The sequence below is a fragment of the Electrona antarctica genome (genome assembly GCF_951216825.1).
Source record: "Electrona antarctica genome assembly, chromosome: 18".
NCBI classification, from domain to species: Eukaryota; Metazoa; Chordata; class Actinopteri; order Myctophiformes; family Myctophidae; genus Electrona; species Electrona antarctica.
This window is the reverse complement of record NC_136799.1, coordinates 44,743,086-44,762,889: the sequence shown is the minus strand read 5'-3', so window position 1 is coordinate 44,762,889 and position 19,804 is coordinate 44,743,086. Positions and strand designations below refer to the sequence as shown.

At 44.0% G+C, this 19,804-nt stretch overlaps 1 protein-coding gene across 1 annotated transcript in view; it reads left to right on the top strand.

Moving 5' to 3' along the window:
* Positions 1 to 19,804, top strand: part of dicer1 (dicer 1, ribonuclease type III) — an 89,446-nt gene that overhangs the window by 48,518 nt on the left and 21,124 nt on the right. Inside the window, exons 14-21 of the mRNA XM_079527398.1 lie at positions 258 to 415; positions 4,076 to 4,208; positions 8,022 to 8,097; positions 10,909 to 11,048; positions 13,258 to 13,437; positions 14,266 to 14,479; positions 15,673 to 15,826; positions 16,904 to 17,086. Coding sequence (XP_079383524.1) covers positions 258 to 415; positions 4,076 to 4,208; positions 8,022 to 8,097; positions 10,909 to 11,048; positions 13,258 to 13,437; positions 14,266 to 14,479; positions 15,673 to 15,826; positions 16,904 to 17,086 — 1,238 coding nt within the window. The remainder of the gene's footprint in view (positions 1 to 257; positions 416 to 4,075; positions 4,209 to 8,021; positions 8,098 to 10,908; positions 11,049 to 13,257; positions 13,438 to 14,265; positions 14,480 to 15,672; positions 15,827 to 16,903; positions 17,087 to 19,804) is intronic.

The window sequence follows — 19,804 nt, the reverse complement described above, 5'->3', positions numbered from 1 at the left end:
GTTTGATCCAAAAGACGAAGTTTATTGATATGAAAACGGATCGCATCGCTCCACGGCCTGGAAGCGCCTGTTGCGCAATCCTCGATGTTGCGCAACAGCGAGACGTCGTCGAAAATGTTCCTCCCCTGTTTACGAAAATCTTTTTTCAGAAAAGTGTCAGGATTTTAGAAGGCATTTGTAGAATCGTCCTCGGGTCTAAAAATGGGTTAATTTATAATTTCTTATTTTTTTTAAATCCCCTTGTACGTGTGACCCAGATATTGAGGAACAAGTGCTCCAAGTCGGCGGAGGCGGGCGAGTACGAGGTGGATCAGGTGCTGGACGATGACAACATCCTGCCGCCGTACGTGCTGCGCTCGGACGACGGCGGAGGTCCGCGCGTCACCATCAACACCGCCATCGGACACATCAACAGGTCAGGGTTGTCGTCTCTGGCAGCAACATTTGATTTCAGCTTTAGTCGTAGTCTTTTTTTGAATTGTTTTCATTTCGTTTCAGTCACATTTTAGTGACCGGATTTTTTTGTGTGTTAATCTTGTTTTAGTCGACTAAATGTCATGCGATTTTAGTCTACTAAATCTACGGTTGATTTAGTCGACTGAAATGTATTTTGGCGGGCCTTGATGCCGTCGTAATGGCTGATTTCACACTTGCTGAAAATAGCCGATCTGCTATTTTCAGCATGCAACCAAGTGTAAAGTGACTTGTACTGAATCTCTTGTCCACTAGTCCCCTTCCTAACATTTTAGTCTAGTTTTTATCTGTTGACGAAATTGTCAATACATTCAGTCTTAGATTTAGTCATCATAGCTTAGTTTTCATTTAGTTTCCATTTAGTTTTCGTCAGTGAAAAAAAGGTAGTCGACGAACATTTTTCGTCTTAGTTTTAGTCGACAAAAACAACACTGCAACAGGTGCGGTCCCACTGTGGCCACATCGTCCGCTTAATTGGAAGCAACCGTTGGCCTTGATATTTCAAGGCCAACGGGTGCACCGAGTGCCGCGCTACGAGCTTGTAGGTCTGCTATTTTTGAAAAATCGTGTAAATGTGCCTCAAATCTTTGAATATTATATTCTTTCAGAGTTTCAGTTTTTAACTCAAATCTTAGCTTCTGGAGAGGGTCCCTAGCTGGAACAACATATTTTCAGATGGGGGTCGGCGGCATATTACATATCATCTTTGTGGTCCTTGACATGAAATATTGAGAACCACTGATATAGAAATTATTTTTTTCTTTTTTTTTAATTTCGACGTCAGGCCTAAATGGGTTAAACCGATGGCTTTCAATCGTTTTTTCCGCAGTGCTCCCCCCCCCCCCCCCCCCATCTGAAAATATGTTGTGCCAATGATCCCCGTACCACACTTTAGCTATTGAAAAATAGCAGACCTACAAGCTCATAGCGCGCCACCGAGTGGCGCGCTACGAGCTTGTAGGTCTGCTATTTTTGAAAATTCGACAATGACATAGAAACATAGCTTTTTCAGAAAACTGTCAGGGTGTAGAAGACATTTTTAGAATCTGATCTCAGGTCAAAATGGGTTAAATTCACTTTTCCACTCGATTTGATCTGCCATTCACTTTATGCATGCGCATACCCTCTATAGTCACTTCTTTTGGTCTTGTTTTCATAGACCTAGTTGCTTATCTACTCGTAGAATCTGGCAGCGCCGGTAGGTACCTGATACAGGTGACGTTTTCGTCGTCATTTTCAAAATGCGTCCCGTGTGTTTTGTCTTCCCGTCATTACGGTTCTTCTTCTCGCAAAAGAGTCTAGAAAAACAATGGAATTTGAGTTTGGTCGTTTTCCAGGTCTTTTAGGAATCGACGCGTGGGGAGATAAACCCATTTCATTTAGTTTAGACGTTGTGCACGTGAATATGAATAAACATTGGGATAAAACCTTAAGCTGCTGTCCAAGACGTTGCCCAGACTGTCCTGAATTAATACGCCTCCTACCGATTACCTAACTGGCTGCCTGTAATGAAACCAATGGGGGTTTTTTTTTAGGGCTTGGGCTCTACAGGAGTCTAGCCGTCTACAACAGGGGTTCTCAACCCGTGGGTCGCGACCCCTCGGGGGGTCGCCAAATTATTTTAGGGGGTCCCCAAATGATTTTAAAAATAAATAAAAAATAAAATAATATTTTCACGATTTTTCAAAAATAGCAGACCTGCAAGCTCGTAGCGCGCCACTCGGTGGCGCGCTATGAGCTTGTAGATCTGCTATTTTTCAATAGCTAAATTATAACAATGCTTAAAACACCAAAAGGGGTTCCCGCCCAAAATGGGTTAAGGTTATTGTAGCAGTCAATTTATATTGGGGGTCGGGAGGGGGCGGGGCGGGGGTCCCGAGACATTGCCAAAGCATTTCCGGGGGTCCCCGGCCAAAAACGTTGAGAACCCCTGGTCTACAAGAGGGTCTGTCTGTCTGTCTGTCTGTCTGTTGGTCGTCAAAGCACTGGACCGATCAGCACTGTTCTCACTGCCAGTAGGGGCCACAGAACTGACCGCTCAGCAGTGTGGGCCTGTGGCCCTAATGCATGTCAAACCGGGGGAACTTGGTATTATATTGGCTACAGTATTCTTAATGGGAGTCTGTTACATTTTCTCTGAAAGTGGGATTCTGTAGGCTACTAGTGTGTAAACTGTGTACACGCTACAGTATAGGCCCCTCTTATTTAGCTGCTACAGTATTTATTTTCTCTTTTGAGTGAGAAGTAAACAAAATATAAGCCTTGAATAAAGTCATTGGTTTAACCCATTTTGGGCGGGAACCCCATTTGGTGTTGTAAACATTATGTTGTAATTTAGCTATTGAAAAATAGCAGATCTACAAGTTCATAGCGCGCCACCGAGTGGCGCGCTATGAACTTGTAGGTCTGCTATTTTTGAAAAATCGTTAAAATGTGCCTCAAATCTTTCAGAAAATCGTCATGATTTAGAAAACCTTTTTTTTAATTTCGACGTCAGGCCTGAATGGGTTAAGAAAGCAGGGCTGTCACTTTGACTGTACCTTTGCATAATCATAATTTTGCAAAATCTTTTGCACAATCCTCATAGAAAAGGCCTGTTTTTATTCCAGTTAAAAAAAAAACTATCGGTTGCAAATCGGTTATCGGTGGTTGTATACCCTCTATCGTATCGGTTATCGTATCGGTCACAAAATTCCATATCTCTTGATGTCACGAGCTGGCCACATGACACGTTAGAGCCATGCAAACTGTGTAGGGGAAAGGTCTGCTTTCTGTCGCCAAAAACCTCAAATTAATGTGGGGAAGCGGCATTTAGTTTTTATGCACCACATAACTGGAACAAACTCCCAGAAAACTGCAGGTCTGCTGCCACTCTCATTTCTTCTCACACAACTAAAGACCTTTCTATATCTATATATATATATTCATCCGATCATTTGATTTTGAGTGTCTGCCGATACCGATTTTTCCCGATCCGATATCATATGTATATTTTTTTATAGAACACTTTGTGTTCTATAAACGCCATATCACAATAGTACAATATCCAAAATCACAGACAACATCCAGTCTAATATCATGATATGGATATAACGTTGATGCTAGGGATGTCCCGATCACGTTTCTTTGCTCCCGATCCGATTTCTGATCGCTTGAAAATGACGTGATCGGCCCCCCGATTTCCGATCTCATGATCGGACCAGGACAACCTTAATATAGGCATGCATCCTAGTGCCATTGTGGTTTCCTTTGCTGGGTGTTCTGTGTTAACCCATTTAGGCCTGACCTCGAAATTTAAAAAAAAATTATCTTCTAAATCCTTCAGTTTTCTGAAATAAATATTTTCACGATTTTTCAAAAATAGCAGACCTACAAGCTCGTAGCGCGCCACTCGGTGGCGCGCTATGAGCTTGTAGATCTGCTATTTTTCAATAGCTAAATTATAACATATAATGTTTAAAACACCAAAAGGGGTTCCCGCCCAAAAACGGGTTTTAAAGCACATTGTATTGTCTTGTTGTTGAAAAGTGCTGCACGAATCCCCCTGCCTCCTCGTGCCCAGCGCTGAAACCCTCTGCTTGCGATGCTGGCTTTCTTCCAGGTATTGTGCCCGCCTGCCCAGCGACCCGTTCACCCACCTGGCCCCAAAGTGTAAGACGTCGGAGACCAAAGACGGACGCTACCAGTCGACTCTGTTCCTGCCCATCAACTCCCCGCTGAGGGCTCCCGTTAAGGTACCAGCGTTTTGAGCTTAGAGATGTACACCCATGGTTGAGGGGCGCTAGCCCCGCCTATATATGTCCAGCCTTGTGGGTTTGTGTAAACGCAAACCTTGTCCTAACAAAAACCTTAAATGCCATTGACAGTTATGGTATAGAGCAGGTACCCCTTTTGGGGTAGACATTTTTCCCAGGTACCCCCTCATCTGAAGCGGCCGCAGAAACCTTTCAAGTGTCCCGAGTCTTTTTGTTGTTTCTGCAGCATGCGTCCTGCTGTTACTGTTTGGGGTCACGACAGGTTGACTGATGTTGTAGTTTTAGTAATCATGTCAGCTATTGGCCCAAAGCAAACATGGGAGAAACACAATGAACAACACAAAAAAAATACGTTTATTGCGCAACTTGGCAGAAATGACCACGTAGATAAACATAATTTTAATGTTAAAAAAAAGAAAAAAAAGTTTTTTGGGGGAATTATTTCGGGTACCCCCTGGCTATGCGTCGCGTACCCCTATGGCCCCACTTTGGGAACCGCTGGTATAGCGAGTATGCACATGCATGATTGTCCCCATCAGGACACGCCCCCCTCATCTAGACTGGCAAAACATTAAGCAGCATGGAGCGGTGTTGGAGTTTGGAAGCGCTCGTTGGAAATCACTCAACCGTCCTGCCGTACCACCTGTTTCTAAATGTCACATAATGCAGGAGGCAGTAAAATGTTGTGTTATTGAAAACAAGCACTTCCAAACTCTGACACTTAGAACAATAATCAAATGCAGGGCACTTCTTGACAGAAAGGAGCTCATAACGATTCTATGTTGGATTTTTATGAAACAAAAATTCAAGCTTTTCGTACAGCTGCAATGTTGGTGAGTTTAACATTGTTTAATGCAATCAAATATGACTTTTCTGTTTGGCTGAATGGGCTGTCAAGGCCAGAAAGTAGTTTTTTGCCACTCAGTGGGTGTTCCCGCATACCTTCCAGGTACGATGATGTCACGCGCATACCCTCTATTGTTGACAATTGGCAGGCAATGTATATTGATGTGTGCACGTTCTGCGAGATTTTTCTTCGTGGTACAACGGTGTCGTGTGCCGAAAAACAGCTGATCCACAAGCTTCACGGCGCATCGCATCCCAAGCCTTGTGAAGCCACATTCGGGGCGCAACACCGCTGTATGATGGAGCATTGCTTGGGCAGAGCTGAGAGAGTCAAGACATCTTAACTCCCTCCGCGCCATTGCCGAAGACCTTTCTCAATTGAAGCCTAATTTTGATAATGGCGTTAACACTTAACGCCATTGCCGAAGCCCTTCGGCAATTGCGCTTTTGTAGTGCGTTCGATTGCTCGAGCCAAAATGCTACTTACGTTAGCCGGTTAGCTAGCTGTGTTGTTAGCACAGCACTGGATCGCCCATCTTAGATCGTCGTCGCCATAATAATCCATTCTATCCGTTTCTTTCAATCGCCTGTATCTCCTATTCCTTGTCCCAGATGGCATTTTGGTCAAAACAGCGTTTCTTTGACGGCACAGAGCCGGCGATGAGGAGCCCCCAAGTGCACTGGCATGGACCCAAATTGTAAACAACAGTTGAACGGGACCTGTTAAACTTCCTAGAATCAGCTCCCTACCGGAAGTCTGGAACTGTGGCTTTTCAAAATAAGAGCTCAAATTAAAAAAATGCTGGCGTGAATTAGATCCTAATTTTTCAATAAATGCTAGCGCTAAATGGGTTAACTTTATTGGCGACTCGCGAGGCGCGTTGGGGGCGGGTTATTGCGTCGTCATGATGCCATGTTTAGACTGTTCACCGACTGAACGGTACCGGTCCGCAATGCTGGGGAAGTCACGGCAGAGACGTTTGCGGAGAAGGACGGCGCCGTATTCATCTCTGTGCTGTGCTGTAGTGGCAGCCATGGAAACTCGACAGTCCACCCCTCGAGAAACTTGTGCTGACGTCGTGTGTTCCATGTGCAGCTACAAGTTAGTAAAATAATATTGTAGTGTCGGTATCCGAACGACTCTAGTACTGAACCTTGGTTCCTATTTTCCTACCAGGCTTCCATTTGTGTACACGGTATGAAAAAGAAACCAGAAAAAAGAAATCATACTGCCATTGAAATTATATTTATGGTTGTTATATGTGTAGCCGTTAAACTTTTTTGGAAACCTAATAGGCCTTTTAACCCATTTTGGGCGGGACCCCTGTTTTAAGCATTACGTTATGCTTTAGCTATTGAAAAATAGCAGATCTACAAGCTCATAGCGCGCCACTCGGTGGCGCGCTATGAGCTTGTAGATCTGCTATTTTTGAAAAATCGTGAAAATATTTATTTCAGAAATTTTTAAAATAAAAATAAAAAATGAGGTCAGGCCTAAATGGGTTATAAGGTATGAATCACTACATTTGGTCACCGTAGAGGAGAAAATTACAACATTTTAGAAATGCTCCAAAATGTTTTCACATACAGTACCATCCAGTGGTGGAAAGTACTGTACGTATTAATCATTTTGAGGTATTTGTACTCGAGTATTTCAAATTTCCAACACTTTTACTTCTATTCCACTACATCTCTGATGCAAATTTTGTACTTTATTTGAAAACTTTAGTCGCCAAGTACATTTTCATGCCAATACTTTTGTACTTTTACTCCAGTAAAAAGTACAAAATATGAATTATAATGTTTTAGTCATATTGTTCCTGTTTTGTGTTAAATCAGTTTATTGTCTGTCGGGTGGACTTTTGATGCTTTCGTGTGACGCTGTAGTATAAGTAGGGCATTTATTTATAAAAAAATCAGACCAGTCTGGTGGTGGGGGCGGTGTCCCTGGAACAATATATTTTCAGATGGGGGTCCGCGGGCAACTACAGATAATTCCCGGGGTCCTTGACATGAAATAGTTTGAGAACCATTGATATAGAAAGTTTTTCAGAAAACTGTTTTAGAAGCCTTTTTTTATTTTTAGAATCAGTTTTCAGGTCTAAATGGCTTAACCCATTCTGGGGCGGGAACCCCTTTTGGTGTTAGCATTATGTTATGCTTTAGCTATTGAAAAATAGCAGATCTACAAGCTCATGTGCCGCACTACGAGTGCAGGCCTACGCTGTGCAGAGTGCAAACCTACGCTTGTAGGTCTGCTATTTTTGAAAAATCGAAGAACGACTGACATAGAAACATAGCTTTTTCAGAAAACTATCAGGATGTAGAAGACATTTTTAGAATCTGATCTCAGGTCAAAATGGCTTAATGTCTTTCTCTGTCTTAACGGGGTCCTATCATGTCTTTCTCTGTCTTAACGGGGTCCTATCATGTCTTTCTGTGTGTTAACAGGGTCCTATCATGTCTGTATGTGTCTTAACAGGGTCCTATCATGTCTTTCTGTGTCTTAACAGGGTCCTATCATGTCTGTATGTGTGTTAACAGGGTCCTATCATGTCTTTATGTGTGTTAACAGGGTCCTATCATGTCTTTCTGTGTGTTAACAGGGTCCTATCATGTCTTTATGTGTGTTAACAGGGTCCTATCATGTCTTTATGTGTCTTAACAGGGTCCTTCATGTCTTTATGTGTGTTAACAGGGTCCTATCATGTCTTTATGTGTCTTAACAGGGTCCTATCATGTCTTTATGTGTGTTAACAGGGTCCTATCATGTCTTTATGTGTCTTAACAGGGTCCTATCATGTCTTTATGTGTGTTAACAGGGTCCTATCATGTCTTTATGTGTGTTAACAGGGTCCTATCATGTCTTTATGTGTGTTAACAGGGTCCTATCATGTCTTTATGTGTGTTAACAGGGTCCTATCATGTCTTTCTGTGTCTTAACAGGGTCCTATCATGTCCTGTGGCAGACTTGCAGAGAAAGGAGTTGCGCTGCTATGCTGCGAGAAGCTCCATAAAATAGGTAAGAAAATCTCTTCTGGCTCCAAAACTATATGAAATGCACTTCCCATTACAATCAGAGCTGCAGCCTCACTCCCAATCTAAACTATGGAATGCACTTCCCATTACAGTCAGAACATGCAGCCTCACTCCCAATCTAAACTATGGAATGAACTTCCCATTACAGTCGGAACATGCAGCCTCACTCCCAATCTAAACTATGCAATGCACTTCCCATTACAATCAGAGCTGCAGCCTCACTCCCAATCTAAACTATGCAATGCACTTCCCATTACAATCAGAGCTGCAGCCTCACTCCCAATCTAAACTATGCAATGCACTTCCCATTACAGTCAGAGATGCAGCCTCACTCCCAATCTAAACTATGCAATGCACTTCCCATTACAGTCAGAGATGCAGCCTCACTCCCAATCTAAACTATGCAATGCACTTCCCATTACAGTCAGAGATGCAGCCTCACTCCCAATCTAAACTATGCAATGCACTTCCCATTACAATCAGAGCTGCAGCCTCACTCCCAATCTAAACTATGCAATGCACTTCCCATTACAATCAGAGCTGCAGCCTCACTCCCAATCTTCCGCCGCAGTCTGAAAACCCACCTCTTCAGACCCCATCATGGCCTGTAGCACTTGCCCTAGCCCCGGCGACCTTACAGGCGTATGCAAAGGCTCAACTTATGTAACTTAGATAGCATTTTATGCAGACTTATAGCATTTTATGCAGACTTATATAATTTTATGTAGACATATTACTTTAACCCATTTTGACCTGAGATCAGATTCTAAAAATGTCTTCTACATCCTGACATTTTTCTGAAAAAGCTATGTTTCTATGTCAGTCGTTCTTCGATTTTTCAAAAATAGCAGACCTACAAGCTCGTAGCGTGCCACTCGGTGGCGCGCTATGAGCTTGTAGATCTGCTATTTTTCAATAGCTAAAGCATAACATAATGCTAACACCAAAAGGGGTTCCCGCCCAAAATGTACATTTAATTTACCCAAATCAATAATCTGTTGGAATGAAAACCTTCTTCAACATTCCAACTGTGTTAAATATGAAAAAAACAAATCACACACACAAAAAAAAATCAAGTTTATTTAGCGATTTTCTCCCTTTTCATTATAGGCGAGTTGAGGACCATTTTGCTAGACCTGGTCACATATAGATATTCCACTGATTCATGATAACTACTTTTTATTGTATGCGATGTATCGCCATGCTTTTTGTTCTTGCTTAATGTAAATCACTCTGGATTAAGAGCGTCTGCTAAAATGGCTAAATTGTAAGAATCCTGGGTAGACCATTTCCCTCCTTCAGCGATTCATGACCTTATTGTTTGGCATCCGTAACTTTTTCTTATTTAATTTTTTTTAAATCTCGGCCTAACCTGTCGTTTATTTTACTCGCTCCTGCGGTTTACCTGGCCTGAATTTTTATTGGTTCTTAAACCTGTCCTTTATTGGCTTTTTTTGCTTGGCACTTTAATGATGTTTTTTTGAGTACTTGAGCTCTGGAAAAGTTCTATTCAAATAAAATGTATTGTTATTACAGAAGGGGCAAATAAACAAAACTAACACATTTTAACCCATTCTGGGCGGGAACACCTTTTGGTGTTAGCATTATGTTATGCTTTAGCTATTGAAAAATAGCAGATCTACAAGCTCATAGCGCGCCACCGAGTGGCGCGCTACGAGCTTGTAGGTCTGCTATTTTTGAAAAATCGAAGAACGACTGTCATAGAAACATAGCTTTTTCAGAAAACTGTCAGGATGTAGAAGACATTTTTAGAATCTGATCTCAGGTCAAAATGGGTTAACGACATAAACGAGGCATAGAGTCAAGAGACAGTTGGGCAGTTTGAAAATCCCCCCCCGGTCTTTCGTGTCCATCCGTGTGTTAATGAATCTCTTCGGGCTGGGCGATACGAAAACAAAGTCGAGTGTAATCTTTTTTTTTTTTTTTTACCAGATGCGTTTATCGATATCATGACGACAATATTGTATTGTGCGGCACATTTTCACGATTTAAAAATAAATAAATAGCAGACCTACAAACTCGTAGCACGGCACTCGGTGCCGCGCTACGAGCTTGTAGATCTGCTATTTTTCAATAGCTAAAGTGTAACATAATGCTTAAAACACAAAGGGGTTCCCGCCCAGAATGGGTTAAGTGAATAAGCCAAACGTATATTTTTAAGATTACAGCATTTCAAGTGGTCAAACTAGCATCATGTGCAGAATGTTCCATAAACCCCTATGGTCTCAGATATTTAATATGAAAGTGTTTATCAGTGTGATTTCTTCACCTGATTGGCAGTATGAGTAAAACAGGAACAATATGACTAAAACATTATAATTCATATTATTGTGTTAATTGTTTAGGACAGTGGTTCGGGTTCCCAAACTTTTCCATGTCAAGGACCCCCAACATTGACACTAATTAGGCCCGCGGACCCACATTTGAAAAGACATGCCAGAGACCCCCATAAGAGAAGATTGTTACGGCTTTAGCAGTGATTCTCAGCCTGTTTAATTTCAAGGACCCCCAGTTTGACATGCATATTACTAGTCTACGGACCCCCATTTAATGGCATTTCTATCTCTGGGACCCCCAATTTATATTGTAAAATCAATGTTAATTTAACTCTTGAGAGTGTTCAAATGGAACCAAATGGACCCGTTAGGGTCCATTTGCTCTGGGGAAACGGTACCAGCAGCGTGGGGGGGGCACAATTTCCGTGATTTTTTTTTATTTAGCTTTACTCCATGCCTCCTCCTCCTCCCCCTCCTCCCCTCCTCCTCCTCCTCAGGGGAGCTGGACGACCACCTGATGCCCGTGGGCAAGGAGACGGTGAAGTACGAGGAGGAGCTGGACCTCCACGACGAGGAGGAGACCAGCGTCCCGGGCCGGCCCGGCTCCACCAAGAGGAGACAGTGCTACCCTAAAGCCGTGAGGACCCAATTAACACAATGATTAACACATGGTGGACACAAGTGGTGGCGCTTGGGTGCAATTGGGAATTAACCCCTTTAGGCCTGACATTGAAAAAATGTCTTCTAAATCCTGACAGTTTTCTTAAATACCCTATGTTTCTAGGCCTATATCACTCAATATTTCATGTCAAGGACTCCAAAAAATACATGTAACTCCCATCTCAAAATATGTTGTTCCAGAAGCAAAGATTTGAGTTAAAATCGGTCGCTCTGAAAGAATAATTCCAAGGTTTGAGCCACATTTTCACGATTTTTCTAAAATAGCAGACCTACAAGCTCGTAGCGCGGCACTCGGCCACGCATTCGTCGTTCATTCCCAGTGTTGATTTCGTCGACTAATACTAAAGCGAAATGTTTTCGTCGACCACTTTTCTTTTTCACTGAGAAAAACTAAATGGAAACTACATGAAAACTAATCTATGATGTGTAAAAACTAAGACTAAATGTATTGACAATTTCATATTGTCAACAAATAGAAACTAGACTAAAATGTTAGGAAGGCACTAGTGGACAAGAGATCCAGTATAAGTCATTTTACACTTGGTTGCATGCTGAAAATAGCCGATCTACAAGCTCACAATGAAAATAGCCGATCTACAAGCTCACAATGCGCTGCAGTGGACAGTTTCAGCAAGTGTAAAAATACAATCATTACGACGGCATCAAGGCCCGCCAAAATACATTTTAGTCGACTAAATGGACTGTAGATTTAGTCGACTAAAATCTTATGATATTTAGCCGATTTAAAATTAAAACGCAAACATTCCAGGTGACCAAAATGTGACTAAATGAAAACTATTCAAGAGACTTATGACTAAAACTAAATTCAAAATTTGCTACCCAAAACGGGAGGCATACTTTGGTTAGACATAGCATTGGTTAGACATAGCATTGGTCTGACTGGATTAAGGTTGGTGAGGGGTGCGTTAAGACGACCGGATTAAGGTTGGTGAGGGGTGCGTTAAGACGACCGGATTAAGGTTGGTGAGGGGTGCGTTAAGACGACCGGATTAAGGTTGGTGAGGGGTGTGTTAAAACGACCGGATTAAGGTTGGTGAGGGTTGCGTTAAAACGACCAGATTAAGGTTGGTGAGGGGTGCGTTAAAACGACCGGATTAAGGTTGGTGAGGGGTGCGTTAAAACGACCGGATTAAGGTTGGTGAGGGTTGCGTTAAAAAGACCGGATTAAGGTTGGTGAGGGGTGTGTTAAAACGACCGGATTAAGGTTGGTGAGGGATGCGTTAAAACGACCAGATTAAGGTTGGTGAGGGGTGCGTTAAAACGACCGGATTAAGGTTGGTGAGAGGTGCGTTAAAACGACCAGATTATGGTTGGTGAGGGGTGCGTTAAAACGACCGGATTAAGGTTGGTGAGGGGTGCGTTAAAACGACCGGATTATGGTTGGTGAGGGGTGCGTTAAAACGACCGGATTATGGTTGGTGAGGGGTGCGTTAAAACGACCGGATTATGGTTGGTGAGGGGTGCGTTAAAACGACCGGATTAAGGTTGGCGAGGGGTGCGTTAAAACAACCGGATTAAGGTTGGCGAGGGATGCGTTAAAACAACCGGATTAAGGTTGGTGAGGGATGCGTTAAAACAACCGGATTAAGGTTGGCGAGGGGTGCGTTAAAACAACCGGATTAAGGTTGGCGAGGGGTGCGTTAAGGGTTTGGGAGACCGTTAAAGGTTAGGTTTAGGTGTGCTGCCCCGTGGGAGGTGAGGGTGAGGGTTTGAGATATCGGACCGATGGTATGTCTAACCCATTCTGGACGGGAACCCCTTTTGGTGTTTTACGCATTTTTTAAGCATTATGTTATACTTAAGCTATAGTAGGTCTGCTACAAAATGCGGCACAAATCTTTGAATATATATTCTTTCAGAGCGAAAGTTTTTTTTATTTCGAAGTCAGGCCTAAGCATTATGTTATACTTTAGCTATTGAAAAATAGCAGATCTACAAGCTCATAGCGCGCCACTCGGTGGCGCGCTATGAGCTTGTAGGTCTGCTATTTTTGAAAAATCGTAAAAAATGCGGCACAAATCTTTGAATATATATTCTTTCAGAAGACTTTATTTATTTCAACATCAGGCCTAAACGACACGGAGTTCATTGGTCCCTCTTGTGTCCCGTCCCGTGTGTGTCCCGTCCCGTGTGTGTGTGTCCAGATACCGGAGTGTCTGCGGGACAGCTACCCCGTCCCGGAGCAGTCCTACTACCTGTACGTGATCGGCATGGTGCTCACCACGCCGCTCCCCGACGAGCTCAACTTCCGCCGGAGGAAGCTGTACCCGCCCGAGGACACCAGCCGCTGCTTTGGCATCCTGACCGCCAAACCCATACCTCGAGTACGTACCGTTAACCCGCCATGCATGCACGAGACGCCATCCTTTTTGGTGGTTGTTTGATTGATTTATTTATTTAACCCATTTAGGCCTGACGTCGACATTTAGAAAAATGTCTTCTAAATCATGGCGATTTTCTGAAAAACCTCATGTTTCTATTTCATTAACAATGAAATAAAATGGTGATAGTATTCCGTGTGGGGCAGGCGGCCTGTCACAGCCAGATTTGGGAGAGCAGCGCAGCTTTGTTGTTGCGAGGAAAGCGGTAAAATGAGACTTTCGTGGTTGTTTTCGTCTCAGATTTAGTCCGACGGAGCGTCACAGTATAACTCTATGGGGACACAAAAGCGACACAAAAGTAGGACCCGGAAGTATCTCAGGAGGGGGCGCTCACGTCACAGCTAAAATACTGAATATCAGTGGTTCTCAATATTTCATGTCAAGAACCCCAAAAAATATATGTAATTGGCCGCCGACCACCCTTCTGAAAATATGTTGTTCCAGGAACAATTTTTCAAAAATAGCAAGCTCGTAGCGTGGTATGAGCTTGTAGATCTGCTTCAATAGCTAAAGTATACTATAATGTTTAAAACACCAAAAGGGGTTCCCGCCCAGAAAGTTTGCATGGGGTTAACATAATGGGAAAACGGACTTCTGTTTTCTATGGAACCTAATGGTTTTAAGTGTGTACAAATAATTGTACACAGAAAACATACAGTAAACAATGATTTTGGCTGTACATTTATTACGTTACTTCACCTTGTACATGTGTGCAAATGGCTTAACCGAGCGACAACGGTGTCTCTTTCCTTTCTTCTGCTCTAAAACCAGATCCCCCACTTCCCGGTGTACACGCGCTCCGGGGAGGTCACCATCTCCATCGAGCTGCAGCGCTCGGGCTTCACGCTGAGCGCGGCGCAGCTGGAGCTCATCACGCGCCTCCACCAGTACGTCTTCTCGCACATCCTGCGGCTGGAGAAGCCCGCGCTGGAGTTCAAGCCCACGCAAGCCGACTCGGCCTACTGTGTTCTACCTCTCAACGGCGGTAAGCAGTGGCGTGCACAGATAGACACTAGGGGGTGCTAGAGCACCCCCTGCCCTTTTGGAAATGTGCCCTTTTGAAAAAAGAAAAAAAAAGAAACTTTCTTTTTTCTTTTTTTTTCCCCCGATTTTTCAAAAATAGCAGACCTACAAGCTCGTAGCGCGCCACTCGGTGGCGCGCTATGAGCTTGTAGATCTGCTATTTTTCAATAGCTAAAGCATAACATAATGCTAACACCAAAAGGGGTTCCCGCCCAGAATGGATTAAGGCAACCGGCCGGTTCCACGCGCTGCACAAGGTGCCCTTTTTTAACTTGAGCACCTGCCCCTCTAAATGTCTGTGCACGCCACTGGCGGTAAGGATTCAACAATGCACCGTAACCGGCGTGGATTACAGCTCTCGGTCGCCAACGACTGATTTCAGTCATTCCGATTCCATAGAAGCCTCTTTCTGTGAATGCATGCTGCGCGCTCCGACAATAGCCAATCTACAAGCTCATGAGCTTGTAGATTTAAGTAATATTACACGAGAGGGGGTGGTTTAACGTCATCAATGCACGCCTGTGATGCTGCAGGAACCCGTAGGGCGAGTTCCGTAAGCCAGGGGTTCTCAACCCGTGGGTCGCGACCCCTCGGGGGGTCGCCAAATTATTTTAGGGGGTCCCCAAATTATTTAAAAAAAAAAAAAAGGGGGGGGGGGGTTTATTTTATTTTCACGATTTTTCAAAAATAGCAGACCTACAAGCTCGTGGCGCGCCACTCGGTGGCGCGCTATGAGCTTGTAGATCTGCTATTTTTCAATAGCTAAATTATAACAATGCTTAAAACACCAAAAGGGGTTCCCGCCCAAAATGGTTTAAGGTTATTGTAGCAGTGAATTTATATTGGGGGTCGGGAGGGGGCGGGGCGGGGGTCCCGAGACATTGCCAAAGCATTTCCGGGGGTCCCCGGCCAAAAACGTTGAGAACCCCTGCCGTAAGCAACGCAGAAGTGCATGAATGTCCGAGTGCCGCGCTATGAACTTGTAGGTCTGCTATTTTTGGAAAAATCGTGAAAATGTTCTCTTTGAACGTATATTCTTTCAGAGTTTCAGTTTTTTTAACTCAAATCTTTGCTTCTTGAGCAAACGGACAACTTTAGCCGGTAGTTTGTACCATTGTGCATTCATTGTAATCCTTCTCGGTCCTCCTCGGTCAGTTGGCGATTCCAGCACACTAGACTTGGACTTTCAGTTCATGGAGGACATCGAGAAGTCGGAGGCCCGCATTGGCATTCCTACCACGCAGTACACCAAACAGACCCCCTTCACCTTCAAGCTGGAGGACTACCAGGATGCTGTCATCATTCCAAGGTACCAATCAAAACTCACCCTTTAGCAGGCCAGGAATTAAAAAAAATCACACCTGTGTGAAGTGTCATACGTTTTCCAAGGCCAATGAGTCGTGTTTCCTCCAACTGCGCCTTGGTCTGCCCCGGGGGGGGGGGGGGGGGGTCTCCTCCCAGTGGGACGTGCCTCAAGGACCTCCCTAGGGAGGCATCGAGAGGCATCCTAACCAGATGCCCGAACCACCTAAGCTGGCTCCTTTCAATTTGGTTCCATTTGTACGCTCTCAGAGTTAACCACAGGGCCACTGGTGTGGCGGCACCCCGACTTTGTTTGTTTGACCGGAATGGAACACAGAGCCTTCATTAGTATCAGCTGTAACACCTGTGAAGGAAATAGGGAAGGGTCCCAAGTTCTTTCCAAAATGGAGTGTGTGCATATATAGCCCATTCCCTTTGTGTGATGAAAGAGAGGTTTTTAACACCCCGAACGCCCGGGGTTATTTAATCCATTAAATCAGAGCGCCCAGCAATTTATAGCAGTGGAGCACATTTAGCGACGGACCGGATGCTATCCCGGGTTGTGGCTGAAGTAGCTTGATGTTGCCAAAACACTCTCGATGCGATCGACAACAACGGGAGGTATGATTCATTCTAACGCGACTAGCGATTATGTGTGAGCCGTCTAACACATAATATTTTCTTAGAATTGGACGGAATGATTTAGATCAAGAGTTATTGACGTTTTCGATTGGCATTTTCGATGACGTCCCAACCGGAAAATAACATTGAGTGTTGCGCAACAGACGCTCCCAAGCCTGTGGAGCGATGCGATCGGTTTTGATATCAATAATCTCCGTCCTTTTGATCAATCTCTGTCCTGAGCGCTGGGCGTTACTAATTGACATTCTCGTTGTTAACATTCTCGTTGTCTATCCTCTTCCTCTCCCTCCCTCCCCTCCCTCCCTCTCCCCCCCTCCCTCCCCCTCCCTCCCTCCCCTCCCTCCCTTCTCTCCCTCCCTCCCTCTCTCCTCTCCCCTCCCTCCCTCCCTCTCTCCTCTCCCTCCTCCCTCTCTCCCTCCTCTCCCTCTCTCCCTCCCTCCAGGTATCGCAACTTCGACCAGCCGCACCGCTTCTACGTGGCGGACGTGTACACGGACCTCACGCCTCTCAGCCGCTTCCCGTCGCCCGAGTACGAGACGTTCGCCGAGTACTACAAGACCAAGTACAACCTGGACCTGTCCAACCTCAACCAGCCCCTGCTGGACGTGGACCACACCTCCTCCAGGTCAGTGACAGTAACAACCTTAGAGTATATATTAACCCATTTTGGGCGGGAACCCCCTTTTGGTTTTTTAAAGCATTATGTTATACCTTAGCTGTTGAAAAATAGCAGATCTACAAGTTCTACGAACTTTTTACAAGTGCTACGAACTTTTTAACTCGAATCTATTTCTAAAATATTGGCGCAACTTTCGTTCAACTTTGACCCCCTCTATCACATGGAACTATTTTTTGGGCGTAGTGATATGGACCGAGAGGGGTAAAAAAATGAACGAAAGTCGCACTAATATTTTAGAAATACAAATGACGTTAGTTTTGTGGATTAATTTACTTTTAATGCCTGGCCCCCTGTGCCCCCCACAAAATGACCGGAACTAATTCATATTCACCAAAACCAGAGCAGAACTCCCACCACGGGCAATCAATTTAATACAGTTGCAACCACTATATTAATGACAAGTATTTCATACAGCTTAAATTGAAAAAAAATCCGAACTATCCCTTTAAGGTAACTTAATACAGGGGTTCTCAACGTTTTTGGCCGGGGACCCCCGGAAATGCTTTGGCAATGTCTCGGGACCCCCGCCCCGCCCCCTCCCGACCCCCAATATAAATAGACTGCTACAATAACCTTAAACCATTTTGGGCGGGAACCCCTTTTGGTGTTTTAAGCATTGTTATAATTTAGCTATTGAAAAATAGCAGATCTACAAGCTCATAGCGCGCCACCGAGTGGCGCGCTACGAGCTTGTAGGTCTGCTATTTTTGAAAAATCGTGAAAATATATATATATATATATTTTTTTAAATAATTTGGGGACCCCCTAAAATAATTTGGCGACCCCCCGAGGGGTCGCGACCCACGGGTTGAGAACCCCTGACTTAATACACTGATGAAGGCTGGATAGCCGAAACGTTTGTCTCCTGTCCAACAAACATGCAAGAATAAATGATTGAAATGCAGTCTTGTTGTGTGCGAGTCGAGCCATTACCGTTATTTATTACATGCTCCCAATGCTTACAGAAAAAATAGCAGATTACTCAAGTTCACAATGCATGTGATGCTGTGTAGATGGACCATTTCTGCTGCTTTTCTTTGGCACTGTCGTATAAAATAGGTTAAAAAGAGCAACTCGTTGAGGAAGTGGATTATTCACTCTCTTCCTGACTTTTTCTTGCCTCTGCCCTTTCTCAATAGTTTGGAAAGTTCTTTTTTTTCTTTTACCCAAGAAACTTTGGGTCTGTGGAAAGGGTAATGACATGAGATGGATGCTTTGCCATTAAGGAAGAGAATCGTATAGTTCCACTTCATGCATTAACTTGATTGAATTGAAGGCCGACCTGACCCGAGTCACGGTGACCGGCTCTACGAAACCAGAACGCCTGATGAGTCACATTCACCAGTGGTGGAAAGTAACTAAGTATTTTTACTTAAGTACTGTACTTAAGTACAATTTTGAGGTATTTGTACTTTACTTGAGTATCTCCAATATACTTTTACTTCTACTCCACTACATACATCTCTGTACTTTTACTCCACTACAATTATTTGAAAACTTTAGTTACTAGTTACTTTGACGATTTTAATTTTGATTAGAAAACCACTTCAATACATTTTGGCCATTTGAAAATAGCCGATCTACAAGCTCACAAGCTCGATCTACAAGCTCACAATGCGACGTAACGTGACGCATTGTGAGCTTGTAGATCTGCTATTTTCAATAGACACATTTTGAACTTGTGAAGTGGGGAATTCTGCAATATAAGAACTTTTACTTTCTTGATGCCGATACTTTTGTACTTTTACTCAAGTACATTTTCAATTCCGTGCTTTTACTTGTAACGAAGTAGTTCTAAATTGCAGTATTGGTACTTTTACCTAAGTAAAACAATTGAGTACTTTTCCCACCACTGACCGTAATTTTAGCGTGGTTGCGGATGAGGCCTAGGCAATTTGAAGGAAATTGCTTGACTGGGAGGATAATGCCCCGCTTTTCTTTCTTGTTTTCGTGGGCAGGGGTTTAGTATAACTCTGTTTTTTTCCCTTGTGCGGCCAGGTTGAACCTGCTAACTCCTCGCCACCTGAACCAGAAGGGGTTTAGTATAACTCTGTTTTTTTCCCTTGTGCGGCCAGGTTGAACCTGCTAACTCCTCGCCACCTGAACCAGAAGGGGTTTAGTATAACTCTGTTGTTTCCCTTGTGCGGCCAGGTTGAACCTGCTAACTCCTCGCCACCTGAACCAGAAGGGGTTTAGTATAACTCTGTTGTTTCCCTTGTGCGGCCAGGTTGAACCTGCTAACTCCTCGCCACCTGAACCAGAAGGGTTTTAGTATAACTCTGTTGTTTTCCCTTGTGCGGCCAGGTTGAACCTGCTAACTCCTCGCCACCTGAACCAGAAGGGGTTTAGTATAACTCTGTTGTTTCCCTTGTGCGGCCAGGTTGAACCTGCTAACTCCTCGCCACCTGAACCAGAAGGGGTTTAGTATAACTCTGTTGTTTTCCTTGTGCGGCCAGGTTGAACCTGCTAACTCCTCGCCACCTGAACCAGAAGGGGTTTAGTATAACTCTGTTGTTTCCCTTGTGGGGCCAGGTTGAACCTGCTAACTCCTCGCCACCTGAACCAGAAGGGGTTTAGTATAACTCTGTTGTTTCCCTTGTGCGGCCAGGTTGAACCTGCTAACTCCTCGCCACCTGAACCAGAAGGGGTTTAGTATAACTCTGT